This window comes from Bos taurus, chromosome 18 (assembly GCF_002263795.3).
Source record: "Bos taurus isolate L1 Dominette 01449 registration number 42190680 breed Hereford chromosome 18, ARS-UCD2.0, whole genome shotgun sequence".
Lineage (NCBI taxonomy): Eukaryota > Metazoa > Chordata > Mammalia > Artiodactyla > Bovidae > Bos > Bos taurus.
The window spans coordinates 15,988,047-16,009,918 of NC_037345.1; the positions used below are offsets into that span (position 1 = coordinate 15,988,047).

General features: G+C 37.7%; 1 protein-coding gene across 1 annotated transcript in view; it reads left to right on the top strand.

Moving 5' to 3' along the window:
• The window catches only part of PHKB (phosphorylase kinase regulatory subunit beta), a 227,041-nt gene that overhangs the window by 122,540 nt on the left and 82,629 nt on the right, over positions 1 to 21,872 (top strand). Inside the window, 1 exon segment of the mRNA XM_024978934.2 lies at positions 17,532 to 17,626. Coding sequence (XP_024834702.1) covers positions 17,532 to 17,626 — 95 coding nt within the window.

Below are 21,872 nucleotides of genomic sequence, written 5' to 3' on the forward strand. Positions count from 1 at the left end.
TTCTTTTGGATTTGGGTGGTGTATCATGCTGTTAAGAGGCCTTGTTAAGAGGGAGTTTTTTTTTTTTTAATTGGTGGAAAATTGCTTTACAATGTTGTGTTGGTTTTTGCTGTACAACACAAATCAGTCATAATTATATATGATGGCACTAGTGGTAAAGAACCTACCTGCCAGTGCAGGAGACATAACATGCAGATTGGATCCCTGGGTGGGGAAGATCCCCTGGAGGAGGGTGTGGCAACTCACGCCAGTATTCTTGCCTGGAGAATTCCATGGACAGAGGAGTCTGGGGGTTTACAGTCCATGGGGTCACATAGAGTCAGACACAAGTGAAGCAACTTAGCACACACCCACCCCTCTCTCTTGAGCCTCCCTCGCCTCCCCCATCTCACCCCTTTAGGTCAGCATACAGGACCAAGCTGGGCTCCCTGTGTTGTATAGCAACTTCCCACTGTTTTACTCATGCTAGTTTACCTGTGTCAGTGCTTCTTTCTCAGTTTGTCACACTCTCACCTTCCTCTGCTGTGTCCACAAGTCCATTCTCTACTAGGTCCATCAGTACCGTTTTTCTAGATTTCATATATACACATTAATATACTTGTTTTTCTCTTTCTGACTGACTTCAGTCTGTATCAGAGGCTCTAGGTTCATCCATCTCACTACAACTGACTCATTTGTTCTTTTAAATGGCTGAGTAATATTCCATCGTATACATGTACCACATCTTCTTTATCCATTCATCTGTTGATGGACATCTAGGTTGCTTCCATGTCCTGGCTAGTGTAAATATTGCTGCACTAAAGAGTGAGGCACATGGGTCTTTTAGAATTGTGGTTTTCTCAGGGTATATGCCCAGTACTGGGATTGCTGGGTCATATGGTAGATTTACTCCTAGTTTTTTAAGGAATTTTCCTACTGCTTTCCATAATGGCTATGTCAGTTTACATTCCCACCCAACAGTGCAGGAAGTTCCCTTTTCTTCACATCCTCTACAGCATTTATTCTCTGTGGGTTTTTTTTTTGATGTTGGCCATTCTGACTGGTGTGAGGTATTACCTCATTGTAATTTTGATTTGGATTTCTCTAATAATGGGTGATGTTGACCATCTTTTCATGTGTTTATTGGCCATCTGTACGTCTTCTTTGAAAAAATGTCTGTTTATGTCTTCTGTCCATTTTTGATTGGATTATTTGTTTTTCTGATATTCAGCTGTATGAGCTGCTTATATATTTTTGAGATCTTTGTCACTTGCTTCATTTGCAATTATTTGCTTGAATTATGAGGGTTGTCTTTTCATCTTGTGTATAGTTTCCTTTGCTGTGCAAAAGCTTTTAAGTTTAATTAAGTCCCATTTGTTTATTTTTGTTTTTATTTCCATTAATCTAGGAGGTGGGTCAGAGAGAATCTTCTTGCCTATGTTTTCCTCTAAAAATAAAAGTGAAAGTCACTCAGTCATGTCCAGCTCTTTGCAACCCCATAAACTGTACAGTCCATGGAATTCTCCAGGCCAGAATACTAGAGTTGGAAGCCTTTCCCTTCTCCAGGGTATCTTCCCAACCCAGTGATTGAACCCTGGTCTCCTGCATTGCAGGCAGGTTCTTTACCAGTTGAACCACAAGGGAAGCCCAAGAATACTGGAGTGGGTAGCCTATCCCTTCTCCAGCAGATCTTCCTGACCCAGAAATTGAACCCAGGTCTCCTGCATTGCAGGCAGATTCTTTGCCAACTGAACTATCAGGGAAGAACTATATAGTTTCTGGCCTTGCATTTAAATCTTTAATCTATTTTGACTTTATTTTTGTGTATGGTGTTAGGAAGTGTTCTGATTTCTGTCTATTACATGTAGCTGTCCAGTTCTTCCAGCACCACTTATTGAAGAGGATGTCTTTTTTCCATTGTAAACTCTTGACTCATTTGTCAAAAATAAGATAGTCATAGGTGCATCAGTTTATCTCTATGCTTTCTATCTTGTTTCGTCCATCTGTATTTCTGTATTTGTGCCAGTACCATACTATCTTGATGACTATAGCTTTGTAGTATAGCTTGAAGTCAGAAAGGTTGATTCTTCCAGCTCTCTTTTTCTCCTTCAGGATTGCTTTGGCTATTCAGTCTTTTATGTTTCCATACAAATTGTGAATTTTTTTGTTCTAGTTCCATGAAAAATACCATTGGTGGTTTGATAGGGATTACATTGAATTTGTAGATTGCTTTGAGCAGCATAGTCATTTTGACAATATCGATTCTTCCAGTTCAAGAATATAGTATATCTCTCCATCTATTTGTGTTGTCCTTGATTTCTTTCATTATTGTCTTATAGTGTCCTATATGCAGCTTTTTTGTCTCCCTTGGTAGGTTTATTGTAGGCATTTGATTCTTTTTGTTGCAGTGGTGAATGGGATTATTTCCTGAATTTCTCTTTCTGACTTTTCATTGTTAATGTATAGGAACGCAAGGGATTTCCATGTATTAATTGTATATCCTGAAACTTTACTAAATTCATTGATTAGCTCTAGTAGTTTTTTTGGTGACATTTTTTAGGGTTTTCTATGTATAGAAAAACATCTATACATGTATAAAAAATACATTAAAAAATCTATGTATAGATGTTTGTCATCTGCAACCAGTGAGAGTTTTACTTCTTCTTTTCCACTCTGCGCTCCTTTTATATCTTTTTCTTTGCTGAGTGCCTTGGCTAGGACTTCCAAAACTATATTGAATAATAGTGGTGAGAATGGGCACCCTTGTCTTGTTCCTGATCTTAGAGATTAACCCTTTCACTTTTTCACCAGGGAGAATAATGTTTGCAGTGGGTTTATTGTATATAGCCTTTATTAAGTTGAGGTAGGTTCCTTCTATGCCAATTTTCTGGAGAGTTTTTATTGTATATGGATCTTCAATTTTGTTGAAAGGTTTCTCTGCATCTATTGAGATGATCATATGGTTTTTAATCTTTTAATTTGTTAATGTGATTTATCACATTGATTGAGTTACACATATTGAAGAATCCTTATATCCCTGGAGTCAACCCCACTTGATCATGGTGTATGATTCTTTTAATGTGTTGTTGGATTCTGTTTGCTAGAACTTTGTTGAGGATTTTTGTATGTATGGTCATCAGTGATATTGGCATGTAATTTTCTTTTTTTGGTGAAATCTTTGTCTGGTTTTGGTATCAAGGGACGGTGGCCTTATAGAATGAGTTTGGGAGTTTTCATCTTGGAGTTTCTTATCGTGTAAAAGTATATTAATATGTCTATTGCACTGAATGACGATGGACATTTTCTGGGAAGAAAATCAAATAGGTGTGTGGGTACCACTATGATCATTTAGGCGCTGCATTTAGCTTACTGTATAGGTTCCTAGCAGAAGGCTATGGAAACTTGTAGTCTCTTTTGTAAATGTAATACAATTCTGACTTAGTATAACAACCATGCTTGGTCATAGCTCTATCATCCACTTTGCAAAAGAAATCAGGTATATCAAAGTTCTCTTCTTTCCAATAAATACATGTTGGCAGTTTACTCAGTAAGGGGGAGGCATAATGGGGCCATTATTCATAATCTTTTGAAGAATTATTTTTCAGCTTGTCCTAAAACTTTAGCCTAAGCATCTTTGGACACATTGAAATGAAGGTTAATTTAATGAACACAGAAAGGCTTTATGCATCTGCCTGTGCCATTCCTTGATAAAATGTTTAACATTATTAGTGTTTCCATTAAAAAGGTTATCATATTAGTCAGAATTCTTTTATGGCAAACAGTCTGTGAAGCAGGCTGATTGTAAACACCTGCACCAGAAGAAATGCTTACTGCGTGAAACACTGTTATTGTCTCTGCTGTTCTTAGCATTACTGCCTAAAACCTGAATTTCTTGGTGCTGTAAGAGTAATCATCTTGGTTTCTTTTTTTACATTCCACTAGGGGAAAATATTTCAAAGTCCAGATTCCCGATTTAAGCTTTACACAAATGATATATTGAAGAAGAAAATGGGAACCCACTCCTGTATTCTTGCCTTGGAAATCCCGCAGACAGGGAAGCCTGGTCAACTACTGTCCGTGGGATTACAAAGAGTCGGACATGACTTAGTGACTGAGCATGCATGCAAAAAATGATATATAGGAGCAAACAGAAGCTAACCAAAGAAGAGAAAATTAAGTTATTGCTGTTTTCAGTTTGCTCATTTCCTAACTGTATTTTCTGGGTCTCCATATTTACTTAATGCTAATTTAAGAGCCTGTTAAAAACTGTTCTTCTCTAAAGGGACAGTTCTTTGATAAGGAATTGATATTATTTATACAGATTTTGCTATGAGTTTCTGAAAGAAAAAAAATCTACACATGAAAAAAAAATCTATACATGAAGTAGTTTTCTTAGAATCAAGTCAAGTTGCTAAGGTTGTCTCTAGTTAGAATTTTATTTCCATCTTATTATCATGAATACAAAGAAGCCTTGTTGATATTAAGCTAAATAAAACATATTTTGGAAGAGGAATAGTAAACCTAAGACAAGAATTTTAACATCAGAATCATAAGTTTCTGTATACTATACTTGGAAATTACATGTGAGCATGATGAAATTTTCCTGTGAATATGAGACTGAAAACTGGTACCTGGCTATAATTTGAGATCTACACTGCCTTCATCCTGCTTTTTGCTATATATCCAGCCTGGGATGGATACAGCTAGAAAGATTGCTGTTTGAGCAGAGTCTCAGGATAAAAGTAAGAAGGCTAATTAATTGGGAATATAGAATTGACCATACTCTACATAAGCAGATTGAGCTTTAAAAATAAAGAGGACTGAAAATATCAATCAGTAAAAAAAATTGGACTTTCGTTATTCCAAAATAAATGTATTAAATGTAGACAGGTTTTGAATGGAGATAGCATTTTCTTCTGTTAAGATCAGAGTGAACAGAAATAGTCCAGGTCATGCCTTTATCTCTGTTTCATGACCATTTTGAAAAAGAAAATCTTTAAAGAAATAGTCAATTTCTCTTTTTCCTGCTGTACTTCTAAAAAGGCAGTAGAGAACCTGCAAAAGTGGTGTTGCAAACTACGAAACCACATTCTTATCTCCTGCTAAAAAAAAAGAGATGCTGCATATTAATTAGCACTCTGACCTAGCTCTGTGTCATCTGGTTAACAACTCAGTGGTTAAAATGAATAAGATCTCAGAAGATTGAATCATTTAGTTGCTCTTGACTGTTGTATTCTTGCCCCTCCCCGTGCCCTCGCTAAGAACCATCCAGTTTCTATGGATGTTAAGATCCCAGCCACCACATTTACGAACAAAGTCTTATTTATTCATTAAAGGACCCTCAGTTGGATATCTGCTTAACAATATTTTGTGGGCAATTAATTGGAATTATGGAAATAATAGAACATAAACCTTTAAAATCTTTAAAAATATTCTATAATATATGGCCTTCACTAATTCAGATGAAATTTAATATTTTGCTCTATGTATACCTTAATGATGGAGAAGGAAATGGCAACCCACTCTAGTACTCTTGCCTGGAAAATTCCATGAATGGAGGAGTCTGGTAGGCTACAGTCCATGTGTTCGCAAAGAGTCAGACACGACTGAGTGACTTCACTTTCTTTCTTTCTTTAGTTCCTTTTGGAGAGGGAAATGGCAACCCACTCCAGTGTTCTTGCTTGGAGAATCCCATGGATGGAGGGGCCTGGTGGGCTACAGTCCATGGGGTTGCAGAGAGTTGGACACGACTAAGCAACTAACACACACATACCTTAATGAATAATATACAACAAAGCTACGTGACTTTTATTTCACTGTTAGAGCAGAAAGACTCATTATGCTATTTCCTGGCCCAAGACCTGAACTACCCACTGTATTCTTAGAAAATAGTTAATTATTACAGTAATTTTTTTTATTTTTAGACTTTTAGAAAATCAATGTTTGCCATGAAATAGGTAAATGAACCACAAACATGTTGTTTTAAACCAAATAAAATGGTATTTCAGATATAACATTTGACTTGTCTTAGAATAAAATAATCATTAGTTATACCTTTAATTTTTGTTTACATTTGAAAGTTTAGAAAATGTTCATATGAGTCTGTAGAAAGCCATGTACTTTTTTGAGTTTTTTTGCATAAATAACCTTAAGAATATTTATCACATAAGAGTCATTTGAAAATCATGATCTTTAGATTGAAAATTTTTTGAGGTTAAACTAGAATAATGTAAGATAACATACAGTTAATGATAACTTTAAAACTTCCCCCAAAACCATTATTTAACTGTAATATATTTTCTTACTCAATATTTTTTAAAGAGAAACTAACATATCAGTTGTTTAGCCTTGAAAAAAAAGCCTGACCTCCAGACTTGAGCTTGTGTTTTTAATAAATAATAGCCCCCCTCCCCTTATCCATGAGTATGCATTCTATGACCCACTCGCCTGTGATACCTGAAACCATGGGTAGTACCAAATGCTCTATATACTATGTTTTTCTCTATACATAGCTATGATAAAGTCTAATGTATAAATTAAGCATAATAAGAGGTTAGCAACAATAGCTAATGATAAAAAAAGAATAATTTTATAATTTATAATCAGATCAGATCAGTCGCTCAGTCGTGTCCGACTCTTTGTGACCCCATGAATTGCAGCACGCCAGGCCTCCCTGTCCATCACCAACTCCTGGAGTTCACTGAGACCCACGTCCATCGAGTCAGTGATGCCATCCAGCCATCTCATCCTCTGTCATCCCTTTCTCCTCCTGCCCGCAATCCCTCCCAGCATCAGGGTCTTTTCCAATGAATCAACTCTTCGCATGAGGTGCCCAAAGTACTGGAGTTTCAGCTTTAGCATCATTCCTTCCAAAGAAATCCCAGGGCTGATCTCCTTCAGAATGGACTGGTTGGATCTCCTTGCAGTCCAAGGGACTCTCAAGAGTCTTCTCCAACACCACAGTTCAAAAGCATCAATTCTTCAGCGCTCAGCCTTCTTCACAGTCCAACTCTCACATCCATACATGACCACAGGAAAAACCATAGCCTTGACTAGACAAACCTTTGTTGGCAAAGTAATGTCTCTGCTTTTGAATATGCTATCTAGGTTGGTCATAACTTTCCTTCCAAGGAGTAAGCGTCTTTTAATTTCATGGCTGCAGTCACCATCTGTAGTGATTTTGGAGCCCAGGAAAATAAAGTCTGACACTGTTTCCACTGTTTCCCCATCTATTTCCCATTGCAATGCATGCAAAGTCCTAAAATGTTCAGTTGAGTAAAATTTTTTTTTGAATTTCACAAAGGATTCTTTTCTTTTGAGGATGGGTGTTAATTTCCTGTGTCAACAAGAGACTTTTAAAATGATGATATAGACAAAGCAGTATTTTAAAATATCTAAAATATTATATGCATATGCAGTTCCCAAACTTTAATTCTTGGGTTCCTAAAGTTGTTTAGTAAGTCATTTTTTGGAACTCAATTCATTTTCCAGTAGAAACTATACTTTAAATGATTTGTAACACCCACCAAACTTTTAAACGTGTGATACTGATTATTTCTCTGACATTACTTTGTTTTTCATCCACTTCTTCCTCCCTCTAGTTTCACTTCCTTCTTTCCTTTTCTTTATGTTTATCTTGGACTGTAGTGGAAAGATCAAGAGTTTGGGGGCCATGAACTTAGGAACTAGACAGTTTACGATTTGGAAAGAAGTTCTACCACTTACTGCTTAAGTGTCTTGAATTTTCTTATCTTCTTGATCATCAGTTTATTTTAAGGATTGACGAGAAAATATACTGAAGCATTTACTGTGGGACAAATATATACTTAAATGATTCTTCTACTTCATGCCCTTCTTTCTACCCTCCTTCCTCCTTTCAGCCACCATTTGGAAAATAGTACTTGTGAAAACATGTCTCATAGTTCTTGTTAAACAGGCAACTAAGGATGCATATGGGCTCTCTTTATAGGTACTCTGATAGTCACAGAACATCACAAGGAGAAAATGCATCCCTAGATGCTTCTTAACCATTCATCTACTCAGTGAACCAGCTGATATTTATAGAGGCCTTCTCCCTGCTAGTCATTGTGATTGATACACAGTAGCTTTACAATAAGAATCAAATGTGACAACCTAGGAAATATTTCTTTCTTTCTGAGGGCAGGTTAGTTATTCTGATACGCTGCTTATTCTAATCCCAATGTCTGTAACTAAGACAAATCCATTTGTATTTGATTTTATTCATGATATTTCTTGACCAAGTGACCTCAAATATAAAAACCACTGATTGAGCCTGGAAATCTGTTTCAAGTTAGTGATCAAGTGCCCCCTAGTGTGCATGTGGACATAAGAAACTGAGGTCTTGATTTTCATTGGTCTGTTGAAATTCAAATACAGTTGACACCTTGCTCAGTGTAACCCACAGTTTTGTTAGTGATAAAGAGATAAAAATATACAGGTTTATTTCTACATTGTGGTTGCTAAGAGCTTTCCCAGCTATCACCCTCCAGGAAACTTCAAGCAGAAAGACATCAATTTCTTAGCACTTTTTTTATCTTTTTCATTGTATCCATGAGATTGCCAGTGACCTAAAGTAGGATTTCTGTGCAGTAGGCATCACTAACATCTTGAAAGTACATGTAATAGAGTTTTGCTTTAAAAGTTGCACCTTGAAAGATTTTTCTTCCATGACTTTCTTAAATCTAAAATTTTTACTTGAATTGCTAGTAGAGCTAGAAAAATTGTATATAAGTTTTTGATCCTACCCTTGAATGTATTAGTAAAATTGAACATGAAGCCAGTGATGCCTCAAGCCTGAGAAGACTCTATGTATATATTGTCAGACTGTTGCCCTGAGATAATACTGCCTTAAAATCTGTCATAGTCTGTGCTCTTCCTTTTACAAATACTATCCTAAGAAATCCTCCTGTCTTCTCTATGAGATGGGTATAATATGCTGTAACTGAAGCTCAGAAGAATTTAGCAACTCACCCAAGGTTATGCAGCCCATGACTGATAAACTGTTGATTTATGCAGAAGTCTCCACGGCAGTGTGTCACATATAACCTTTGTGGCATTAAGTGTGCTCATTAAAAGCAAAAATTTTACTAGCATATTAAGATACTGATTTGTATCCTATTTTTATTTGCATGCTGATGGTTAAAAACATATTTCTCAGTCATTTCTGTGTCCTCTGAGTTACCTATTTACTTTGCTCACTTAACCTTGGTTTTATAGTTTTTATCATCAGTCTGTGTGAATATTTTATATATTAGGTATACTTAACCTCTCAGTATTTTCCTAGTTTGCCCTTAAACTTTGCTTGTGCTGCTGTTGTTGTGGTTTTAATAAATACTTATTTATTTATCTGGCTGCCCTGGGTCCTAGTTGCAGCATTTGAGATCTAGTTCCCTGTGCTGTGCTTAGTCTCTCAGTCGTGTCTGACTCTCTGCAACCCCATGGACTGTAGCCCGCCAGGCTCCTCTGTCCATGGCCAGAGATCAAATCCAACCCCCTGCATTGGAAGCTTGGAGTCTTAGTCACTGGACCACCAGGGAAGTCCCCAACTTGTGCTGTTTTTTGATGAAGTAAATTTAAAATCTTTATGTATTAGATCCCTGTTAATTGAGTTAAGAACATTATATAAATTTGGGATTTTTTGGTATAATGTATAAGATTGAGGATCTACATTTTCTTTTTTTTTTCATAGCTCATTTCTTAATATATGAATTGCTAATATGTATCACTGTAGCTAAGGATTTTTTGTTTTTACCCTCAACAATTATTGTTTGAGATAAACCAAGGTTATATTTCATAAACCTTTTCTGTGTATAAAAATGTAGATATTAATGAACCTAATCTGTCTTCTAAAGGTTTAAAAACAGCTGTCCCTATTTATATTAATAGAAATACTTGATTCTGTGAGATTTGGTACTGTATTGTCAAATGTAAAAGGCATTGCTCTTTTATCCTTGTTTCTTTTTTTAAAATGTTCTGTAGTTGGGCAGGTGTGAGTTCTTTCAGGGATCTTACCAGAAAACCAGTGCCATAGTTGGAGCAATGAGGAGCTCTGTTTTTGCCTCCTGAATGATAAAAAATCAATGCAGTAGGGTTGTTGCAGGAAGGGGGACCCCTTCCAGAGCCGGAAACTGAACTCTTGTCTAACACTCGGAAATGAATTGTCCGAGGAGACACATGTGCTGACAAAGCCAGAGATTTTATTGGGAAAGGGCACCCGGGCGGAGAGCAGTAGAGTAAGGGAACGCAGGAGAACTGCTCTGCAGCATGGCTCGCAGTCTCGGGTTTTATGGTGATGGGATTAGTTTCCGCGTGGTCTTTGGCCAATCATTCTAATTCAGAGTCTTTCCTGGTGGTGCATGCATCGTTCAGCCAAGATGGATGCTAGCGAGAGGGATTCTGGAAAGTGGACAGACACGCGGTATCTCCTTTTGACCTTTCCAGAACTCTTCCGGTTGGTGGTGGCTTATTAGTTCCGTATGCCTTACCAGGCTCTGCTGTCATGAAACAACCCATGCGAATGGTTACTAAAGGGCCTGGCCAGGGTGGGCGGTTTCAGTCAGCGTGCTTCCCCTAACAGGGTGGGGAGGAATGTCTTTTAACTTGATCTTTTAAGGTATTTATCACTTTTACCATATGGAAATTAGTGATTGTGGCAATTAATGTATCCAGATTTGTTAACCCACCAATTTATTATTTTGTTTAATAAGTCTCTTGAGCGCCTACCAGATGCCAGTGCTATGCTAGGTAGTGTGGTATAGACATGAATAAGAATCATACAGCCTGTGGGTTATAGACGAACAGGTGGTATAAATTGGTACATGAAGCTAGATATACAGGTATAGTACAAAAAGAGAAATGAGAAGGAAATGCAAAGAAATAAGCTTTTTCAAGATTTGGTTGTCTATTTGATTCATATCACTGTTAATAAATTAGCACTTATGCTTTCCAAGGATTTAAGATTTCTTAATTTATCTGTCATCATTTATAAATAACAATAAAGATACAATTCATTTCTATAGAATGACAGTGAAACATTAATTATGTAAAATGCTTGTTGGTAATGAAAATTTTTTCACATCTCAGTGATCAGACAAATAAGAAGGGGAAATAATATGCTACTATTTAGAATATCACTGTATTAATCAACCCTGCAGCATAAACTAAACTAATATTAATAAATTGAAATCACATGCCGATATTTGGCATAATCAAGCCCATGTTAACTTGGTTTAAATTGCAAAAGTATATTTTTTTCAGAGAGAGAGAATATCCTATAATACACTCCCTGATTGGGGTAGGAAAAGGATGACATATCAAGGCCTAAATTGTTTACTGTTTCCACCTCTTGGTTATCATTGTTCTTAAAGGGCAAGATTAATATGTGGTCAGGAGACTCTGAAGAGACTATTATGTTTGAATCGAAATTCTGTCATTTTCTAGCCATGTGCCAGTTCCTTAACCACCCAATGCCTGTGTTTTGCCATCTGTAAGATAAGGGCGTATTGAGGATTAATGTATGTGAAATGCTTAAACAATGCCAAGAATGGAGTAAGCGCAAAATGATGCTGTGGCTGCTGCTGCAGAGGCAGCAGTGGCTGTGGTGGCTTCTGTGGCTGTTCTGCTGCTGTTTCTCCTCCGTTTTCTTACTATTCTATTATTTTCGTTTTTATCACTATGAAAAATATCTTCCAAGAGTTTCTAAGGACACCTTTGTTTTTTGTCTACTAGATAACATTGTACGTGTGCCCTGAAATTGCCCCAGGATAGAAATACAGTGGGAAACAGTCCCAAAGCTGTAAAGAATTTACTATCATTTTTGTGGTTGACTCCCTCCTTTGTTTTTCAGAATTATTCACTGCCTAAAAACAGTACCTAAAAAGCTATGGTAGATGGGCTGTAATTTTTTTTAATATTATGCTTGGATAAATATGTATAAAACTCAGCTTGTTTTTATTTTATGTTTTTACTTTTTATTGGGGTATAGCTGATTAACAATGTTGTGATAGTTTCAGGTGAACAGCAAAGGGACTCAGCCGTACATAGACATGTATCCATTCTCCCCCAAACCCCCCTGCCATCCAGGCTACCACATAACAACCTGTTTTATATAATCAGCATAGAACTGAAGATCAAAATGAAATGAGCATTTTCATAGTTTAATTGCAGTAAAAATAAACACCTACTGACTCATTTTAGGAGAAGTTGGATTCTTTTTTTTTTGATTTATTATTCAGTTAACTTTCACATGTCTGAGCATAACAGAAACTTTAAGATATGCTAATTGCTGGGTCAGAGAGTATGCTTGCTTTAAATTTGCATACATACTGCCAACTTGCACACCAAAGAGGTTATTCAGAATTAAATTTGAGGATCCTCCCCCCCACACTGCTCCTTCCCAGCATAGTCACCTCCAGGCCCTCAGAGAATCCATGCTACAGAGAGCCCCAGGTGTCACTGGGTCTCTCTGAGGTACATTAGAGCGGAAAACAGCAGAGAACATTGACTTAGTACCTTCTTCTCACCCACCCCTCCCAAACACACTAAATTGTCTTCCATGTATCTTTGTATTTTATCCAGAGTTACCATAAGGAACTAAAACATGAAAAGAGCTTCCATATTATACTATAACAGCAGTCAAAGACATTGCCCTTATGCTGGTCAGTGCCCCCTAAAAAATGCTCCATCTTAGAAACATCTTTCAGAATTTAGTGTTAGGAAACACTGTCTTCCCTCAAGGATCTAGTTTTCTTCCTGAGACTGCAAACTCATGATTTTAGAACAACTTTGCTGACTTAAAATTACAAACATTTCGCCTATTTAAAGTTTACCTTTCAGTTGTGTTTAGCATATCCACAGGCTTGTGCAACCATGCGTGCTAAGTCGCTTCAGTCACGTTCGATTCTTTGAGACCCCATGGACTGTAGCCCGCTATCTGCTGGAGAAGGGAAGGGCTACCCACTCCAGTATTTTGGGGCTTCTCTTGTGGCTCAGCTGGTAAAGAATCTACCTGCAATGTGGGAGACCTGGGTTCTATCCCGGGGTTGGGAAGATCCCCTGGAGAAGGGAAAGGCTACCCACTCCAGTATTCTGGCCTGGAGAATTCCATGGACTGTATAGTCCATGTGGTCGAAAAGAGCTGGACATGACTAAACGACTTTCACTTTCAAACTCCTCTGTTCCTGGGATTCCCCAGGCAAAAATACTGGAGTGGGTTGCCATTTCCTCCTCCAAGGGATCTTCCCAACCCAGAGATCGAACCCAAGTCTCTTATGTCTCCTGCACTGGCAGGCAGGTTCTTTACCATTAGAGCTAGCTGGGGCAGGAGAAGGGGTGCAACCATAACCACAATCAATTTTAGAATATTTTCATCACCCCTCACAAAAAAACCTATACCCTTTATCAGTCATTCCCCACATTACCTTTAATCACTTCATCCTTCCACCAGCATTAGACAGTCATTAGTCTACTTTATAGATTTGCCTATTCTGGACATTTTATATATACCTCAAATCATGTAATAAATAACCAAACTGATCACATGGATCACAGCCTTGTCTAACTGATTGAACTATGAGCCATGCAGTGGTGGGCCACCCAAGTTGGACAAGTCATGGTGAAGAGTTCTAACAAAACGTGATCCAGTGGAGAAGGGAATGGCAGACCACTTCAGCATTCTTACCTTGAGAACCCAATGAACAGTATGAAAAGGCTAAAAGATATGACACTGAAAGATGAACTCCCCAGGTCAGTAGGTGGCCAATATGCTACTGGAGAAGAGTGAAGAAATGACTCCAGAAGGAATGAAGAGGCTGAGCCAAAGTGGAAACAGCGCACAGTTGTGGATGTGTCTGGTTGTGAAAGTAAAGTCTGATGCCACGTGAAGTGAAGTGAGATTCAGTCAGTCATGTCCATCTCTTTGTGACCCTATGGACTATATGATAATGCTGCTATAAACTTTCATGAACAAGTTATTGTTTGACATATGTTTTTATTTCCCTTCATTTCCTACCCTGATTCCTAGGGGTAGAATTACTGAGTCTTATAGTAACTCTATGTTTAATATTTGGAGCACTTCTAAACTATTTTGCAAAGTAGGTATACCAATTTGGCTTCCAACCAGCAGTGTATAAGGGTTCTAATTTCTCTGTGTCCTCCCCAACCCTTATTCTTGTTTTTTTTTTGGTGTTGTCCTAATGGATATGAGGTTTTATCTATCTCATTGTGGTGTTGATAAGCATTTCCCAAATGACTGATACTGTCAGAGCATCTTTTCATATGTTTACAGTAAATCTTCTTTGGAGAAATGTCTATTCAGATACTGTAGCCATTTTTAAATTAGGTTATTTGTCTTTTTATTGTTAAGTTGTAAGAGTTCTTTGTATGTTCAAGATACAGGTCACTTACAAATTATGTGGTTTTCAGATATTTTCTCCTATTCTTTGGGCTGTTGTTTTACTTTCTTGATGGTATTCTTTGAGACACAAAAGCTTACAATTTTGACAAAATCCAGTTTATCTCATTTTTTCTTTGTTACATATGTTTTGATGTAATTTTATCTAATACAAAGTTACAAAGATTTACTCTTATATTTTCTTCTAACAATTTTATACTTTTAGCTCTTACTTTTAACTTTTTAATCTAATTTGCCTTTATTTTTGTAGTTTGTGTAAAGAGATCCAGTTTCATTCTTTTGCTTTTGTATATTCCCTTTCCTAGTACTTTGTGTGGGGGAGAAAACTATTCTTTCCCTACTGAATTATTTTGGCTCCCTTGTCAAAAATCGGTTGACTGTAATGGAAGGGTTTATTTCTGGACTCGTCTGTTCCACTGATCTCTTATCTTTATGGCAGTACCACATTGTTTTAATTACTGTAGCTTCTACCTTTCATTCTGGATGCCTTTTATTACTTTTTCTTGCCTTGTTTCTGTGACTAGAACTTCCAGTATAAAGTTGAATGGAAGTGGCAAGTGCAGACATTATTGTCTTGATTCCTGATCTTTGGGGCAAAGCATTCTTTTACCATTGAGTAACAGTTAGAACTGGACATGGAACAACAGACTGGTTCCAAATAGGAAAAGGAGTACGTCAAGGCTGTATATTGTCACCCTGCTTATTTAACTTATATGCAGAGTACATCATGAGAAATGTTGGGCTGGAAGAAGCACAAGCTGGAATCAAGATTGCCGGGAGAAATATCAATAACATCAGATATGCAGATGACACCACCCTTATGGCAGAAAGTGAAGAGGAACTAAAAAGCCTCTTGATGAAGGTGAAAGAGGAGAGTGAAAAAGTTGGCTTAAAACTCAACATTCAGAAAATGAAGATCATGGCATCTGGTCCCATCACTTCATGGGAAATAGATGGGGAAACAGTGGAAACAGTGTCAGACTTTATTTTTTGGGGCTCCAGAATCACTGCAGATGGTGACTGCGGCCATGAAATTAAAAGATGCTTACTCCTTGGAAGAAAAGTTATGACCAACCTAGATAGCATATTCAAAAGCAGAGATGTTACTTTGCCGACAAAGGTCCGTCTAGTCAAGGCTATGGTTTTTCCTGTGGTCATGTATGGATGTGAGAGTTGGACTGTGAAGAAAACTGAGCACTGAAGAATTGATGCTTTTGAACTGTGGTGTTGGAGAAGACTCTTGAGAGTCCCTTGGACTGCAAGGAGATCCAACCAGTCCATTCTGAAGGAGATCAGCCCTGGGATTTCTTTGGAAGGAATGATGCTAAAGCTGAAACTCCAGTACTTTGGGCACCTCATGGGAAGAGTTGACTCACTGGAAAAGACTGATGTTGGGAGGGATTGGGGGCAGAAGGAGAAGGGGACGACAGAGGATGAGATGGCTGGATGGCATCACTGACTCGATGGACGTGAGTCTGAGTGAACTCCGGGAATTGGTGATGGACAGGGAGGCCTGGCGTGCTGTGGTTCATGGGGTCGCAAAGAGTCGGACATGACTGAGCGACTGAACTGAACTAAACTGATGACATTAGTGATTGGATTTTTCATAGATGCCTTTTTATCAGATTGAGGAAGTTCCTGTCTATCCCTAGTTTGCTGAAAGCTTTTTACCCATAATGAAAGGATGTTGAATTTTGTCAAATGTTTTCTGTGTCTGCTGAGATTGTCATGTAGTTTTTTATCCTTTTTTCAGTTGATATGGGGAGTTGCAATAACTGATTTAGGGATGTTAAGCCATTCTTGCATTTATAGGATAAGTCCCATTTGGTCATGGTATGTAGTAATTTTTGTATGTTTGCTAGTGTTTTTATAGAGTAGTTTTGTGTCTATATTCAGAAGAGATTTTGATTTGTGATTGTCTTTCCTTGTGGTGTCTTTGATTTCTGTTTTAGGGTAATAATGGCCTCTTAGAATGAGTTGGAAAGTATCCCTCTACTCGTTTTTGTAAAATTTTGTGGGAGATTGGCTTTAATTCTTCTTTAGCTGTTTAATAGAATTCATCAGTGAAGCCACATGATCCTGGACATTTTTTGTGTGAAAAGTTTCAGTCACTAGTTGTTAAACATCTGTTCATATTTTCTTTTCCTCCTTGAATCATTTTTTGTAGTGTATGTATTTCTAGGAATTTGCTCATGTTATCTTGGTTATCTAAATTGTTGGCATACATTTTTTGAGAATATTCTCTTGGAATTCTTAAAATCAGTAGTAATGTTCCTAGTTTCATTCCTGAGTAAGTAATTTAAGTCTTCTTTTTTTTTTTCCCTTGGTTAGTCTATCTAAAGGTTTGTCAACTTTTGAGTTTTTCAAGAATCTATTTGGTTTCATTTATACTGTACTCCTCTTGCATGCTTTTGATTAATTAGCTCTTTTTCATCTTTTGTCTTAATGTGAAATATAACATTGATTTGAGAGTCTTCTGTTTTCTGGGAGTTGGTGATGGACAGGGAGGCCTGGCATGCTGCGATTCATGGGGTCACAAAAAGTCGGACATGACTGAGCGACTGATCTGATCTGATCTGATACTATACTCCTCTTGCATGCTTTTGATTACTTGGCTCTTTTTCATCTGTTGTCTTAATGTGAAATATAACATTGATTTGAGAGTCTTCTGTTTTAATATATACATTTACAGCTATGAATTCCCCTTTGAGCATTGCTTTACCTAAATCCCCTACAGTTTGGTATGTTGTGTCTTCTTTTTCAATCATCATCAGAAAGTATATTAGAAAGTATTTCCTACTTTCTCTTTTCCAACCCATTGGTTATTTAGGAATGTATTATTTAATTTTAGTTTGTGAACTTCTCAGACTTCTTTCTGGTATTGATTTCTAATTTCATTCTATTGTGGTTGAAGTATATACTTTGTATGATTTAAATCCTGTATATTTACTGAAGCTTATTTTATGGTCTGGTATGTGAAAGATGTTGCTTGCATATTGAGAAGGACATATATTCTGCTCTTGTTTAATGGAGTGTTCTATAAACACCTGTTAGGTCTAGTTGGTTTATAGTGTTGTATAGATACATTGTTGATCTAGTAATTTCCCTTCTTTTTTTTCAGCTGATGAATTAATTAGTCCTAAAGACATTGATCCTGTTCAGCGTTTTGTCCCTCTACAGAATCAACGAAATGTGAGCATGAGGTTTTCCAATCAGGTAAAGAGATTTTATTTTATGATTTAGAGTCATCCAGACAGTTAACGCTTAATTAAAGCATAAATTTTATTCTAAATGGGTTTTTATTGTTCCTTGTGAGAGCAAGGCATTTCTCTGTTCTGGTTAGTTAAGATTTACTTGTGGTAAAGGTTATTTGTTAATGAGAAGGTATGAGTCGGATGTTTCCAACAAGATGTCTCACAGGTAAACATTTTCACCTTCACAGTGGTTGACTTTACAGTAGCAAATGTCTTTGAGAAGATTTATGTGTGGGTAGCACTGGGACAGATGAGATGGCACCGTTACATGAACGCCCGCCCCCCACCCCATGCTTGATGTCTATCTAGTGATGTGTCTCTGTGATAGGCCTAAGTGATGGACAGAGCTGATCTTAGTACTTGGTGACATGTCAGGGAAAGGAATAGTTAAAATTTTTTTTACATTTAGGAGCTATAGATTCAGACTGTGTTGTGTCAACAAAATAAGTGTTTGCAGGATCAGCAAGATTGATGTTGACTAGAGCATACCCTCAAGTATTAAATGATACCAGTAATGACGACTGTTAAAATGAAAATGTTGTGTGGATTGTTGAAACTGCCTGAGGAGAGAGGGAATGAACCTGAGTATGTGCCTGGGATTCCAAGCAGTTAAAATGTATTTAATAAGAATAGCATCATCGGTAACAGAAAATATGCTTACAAATTAGCATTATAAAATGCTCCTTTTACTTTAAATATATGTATAATACACAAACACACACACATAAATGCTTCTTTTAATGAGAGAAAGGGAAAGCCACCCAGCCTCATTAGTAGGTTCTTTCACACTATTTCTCTGCTGCTTTTGCTGGTCCTCAACAAAACATCTAGTTACTATGAGTGGTTTATAGATGAAAAACTTTGGGGGAGACTTTTAAGTAAATGTTAAGATTTTCTCAGGAACATAAAAATGCCTGTGTTAACATGTGGTAGAGATTTTATGCTGATCTATTAGTTCCCATATAAGGAAGAGATTTGGCCTTTGTCCTTATTTAACACTTGTCTCACTGCAGTACAAGTGTACATTCTGGATGTATTTGAGACATGCAATTTTACCTGAAGAAATGGGAAAGTGGGAATGTATTTTACTTCATATTGCCTAGTGCTGTGACTCTGAGCCATTTTAAGACTGGTATGTTTCATTTACATAGCGTGTGTGACCCACTTCTAGGGTGATGAAATCTCAAGGCCTTTTTTAGAATATAAAGTGACCTGTTGGTCACAGATTTGAGGTATAGGGGCAGGAACAAGATTACATCAAAGCACACAGCTAACATAATAGTTAAAACATTTACTTCATGCTTGCCACATATGATGAGGGCCGCGGGTTATGTATAATTTTTTACATACAATATACTTGCAATGCTCTTGCCCACTCAAAAAATCAGGGTACATGTGAGTGAGAGTGAATTTTATAGAGCATTTATTCTAAATGTACTTATTATATGGAAATCATTTATGCCTCCCATGTGGAGCTACATCCTATCTAAGAGCCTTTTTCTAGGGCCAGGACAGAGGCTTCTCTCTTGCAGCCGAGTGGGGATTACATCTATGCAGGGCTGTATGTTTCTGACAGGGAGATCATAGGAAGGGCTGGCAGCAGAAAATTGGTGGGAGGTGTCATTGCTCTACCCTACTGGGAGCTTGGTTGTGGTAGTATATAAAATAGTGAGGTGCCTTTGCCACTTTCTCAGCTGTGTAAGCAGTAGCCAAGACATAGCATGCTCATAGACATTGTTGGGACTAGCTGACTTGGCTTGGTAAAATACGAAAGTCAGACATGGCTCTCTACTTGAAATGCTGGTGTCAGTGGCCTTTCAATCATGATTAACTAAGTCAGATCCTGGAATTAACTGATCTGTGGGAATTGATCCTGCCAAATGTCAGAAAAATACGTAGAGTAGTAAAGTTCAGACATTTCTCAGAAATAAGAGACATCTCCTGGCAACCCACTCCAGTATTCTTGCCTAGGAAATCCCATGGACAGAGGAGTCTGGTGGGCTACAGTCCATGGGATCACAAAAGAGTCAGAGTCAGACATGACTTAGCGACTGACAATCCAAATGGTTAAACAACAGGTGAATGGTTAAGAAATATTGTATATCCATACAACAAAATACTAATCAGAAACAAAAATTGTGAACTGTTGATTTAAGTAATATGGTTAAATCATCTCCTAGACACAAGAGTACCTACTGCATGATTACGTTTACGGGAAGTACTAGAACAAGCAACACTAGACTTAGATATTAAAAGTCAGAACAGTGGTTATCTTGCAGTGGGGCAGGGGAGTGGCTGACTGAAAAGGAGTATAACGAACCTTTCTAGGGTGGTGGAAATACTTTAACCATTGATCTCTGGGTGGTGGTTATAGAGGTATATATATTTGTCAAAACTTACCCAATAATACACTTAACATTTATGCCTTTACTATATGTAAATTATATATCAATAAAAAGTCTGCTTAATTCTTTATATTAAATATCTGTTAATAAAATAGAAGTATTGCAAGGGCTTAAAATGCCTCTTCTCCAGAGTGTCCAAGAAGTATTCCACCTCATGAGAAGCAGAGATATAAAAAAAGCTAGAGTTTCTCCTGTACAGCTTTGAAGCCAGTGTTTTGATTCCATTTTAAATGATTAAATCTTATGTAGTTAAATTTCCCTTAAAGAGCCACCAAGAGATCATTCTCCATTTTTTGGTTTAAAAAATTAAATCTTGGGAAGTCTTATTAAAAAAAGAGAGAGAGACAGCTCGGACTTCAAAGGAAGCTGTGTTAGGGGTCCTCATGACCACTCTTTGCCCCAGTGATTCACTGGAAGGACTGTCAGGACTCAGAAGCTGTTACACTTACAGTTTTATTATTAGGTTGGTGAAAAAGTAATTGCAGTTTTGGACTGTGAATTTTAAATCATTACACCTGGGCTCAAACACATCTTTATTAATCAAAATAGGAACCATTATAATCAACACATTGTTGCCAATGAGAGATAGTTTGTTTATTCTTGTAGCATAAAAATCTGTGCTTTAGGATTCAAAAAACTCCAAGAGTTCTACTTGCAAAATGTTGTTGAGATGCTTAAAGAAGTGGTCGTCAGTTGATGAAAGGTCAGGTGAATGTGGTGGATACGACAAAACTTCTTAGCCGAATTCATTCAAGTTTTGCAGCATTGGTTGTGCAATATGTGGTCAGGCATTGTAGTGGAGAAGAATTGGGCCCCTTCTGTTCACCAATACTGGCTGCAGGCTTTGCAGTTTTTGTGCATCTCATCAATTTGCTGAGCATACTTCTCAGATGTAATGGTTTCACTGGGATTCAGAAAGCTATAGTGGATCAAATGGGCAGCAGACCACCAGACAGTGACCATGACCTTCTTTGGGTGCAAGTTTGGCTTTGGGAAGTGCTTTGGAGCTTTGTCTCAGTCCAGTCATTGAGCTTGGAGAAGGCAATGGCACCCCACTCCAGTGCTCTTGCCTGGAAAATCCCATGGACAGAGGAGCCTGGTAGGCTGCAGTCTATGGGGTCGCAAAGAGTCGGAGATGACTGAGTGACTTCCCTTTCACTTTTCACTTTCATGCATAGGAGAAGGAAATGGCAACCCACTCCAGTTTTCTTGCCTGGAGAATCTGAGGGACAGGGGGAGCCTGGCGGGCTGCCGTCTATGGGGTCACATAGAGTTGGACATGACTGAAGCGACTTAGCAGCAGCAGCAGTCATTGAGCTGGTTTTTGTCGGTTGTCATATAAAATCCGCTTTTCATTGCACATCACAAACTGATCGAAAAATGGTTCATTGTTGTTGCACAGAATAAGAGAGGGCCACACTTCAACAATTTTTTTGATTTGATGTCAGGTCATGAGGCACCCCCACTTATTGAGCTTTTTACCTTTCCAGTTTGCTTCAAATGCCAAATGACTGTAGAATGGCCAATGCTGGTCAACTTCTCCTGTAGTTATAAGAGGATCAGCTTCCATGATCCTCTCAATCTGTCATTGTGAACTTCTGATGGCTGGCCACTGTGTTCCTCATCTTCAAGGCTCTCATCACCTTTGCAAAACTTCTTGAACGTCCACTGTGCTGTACATTTGTTAGCAGTTGCTGTGAGTTGTGTCCACTGGTTTACAACCCCTTTTGAACTTGAATGAGAAAATCACTTGAGTTTGCTTTTTGTCTAACATTATTTCCCTAGTCTAAAATAAATATAAAA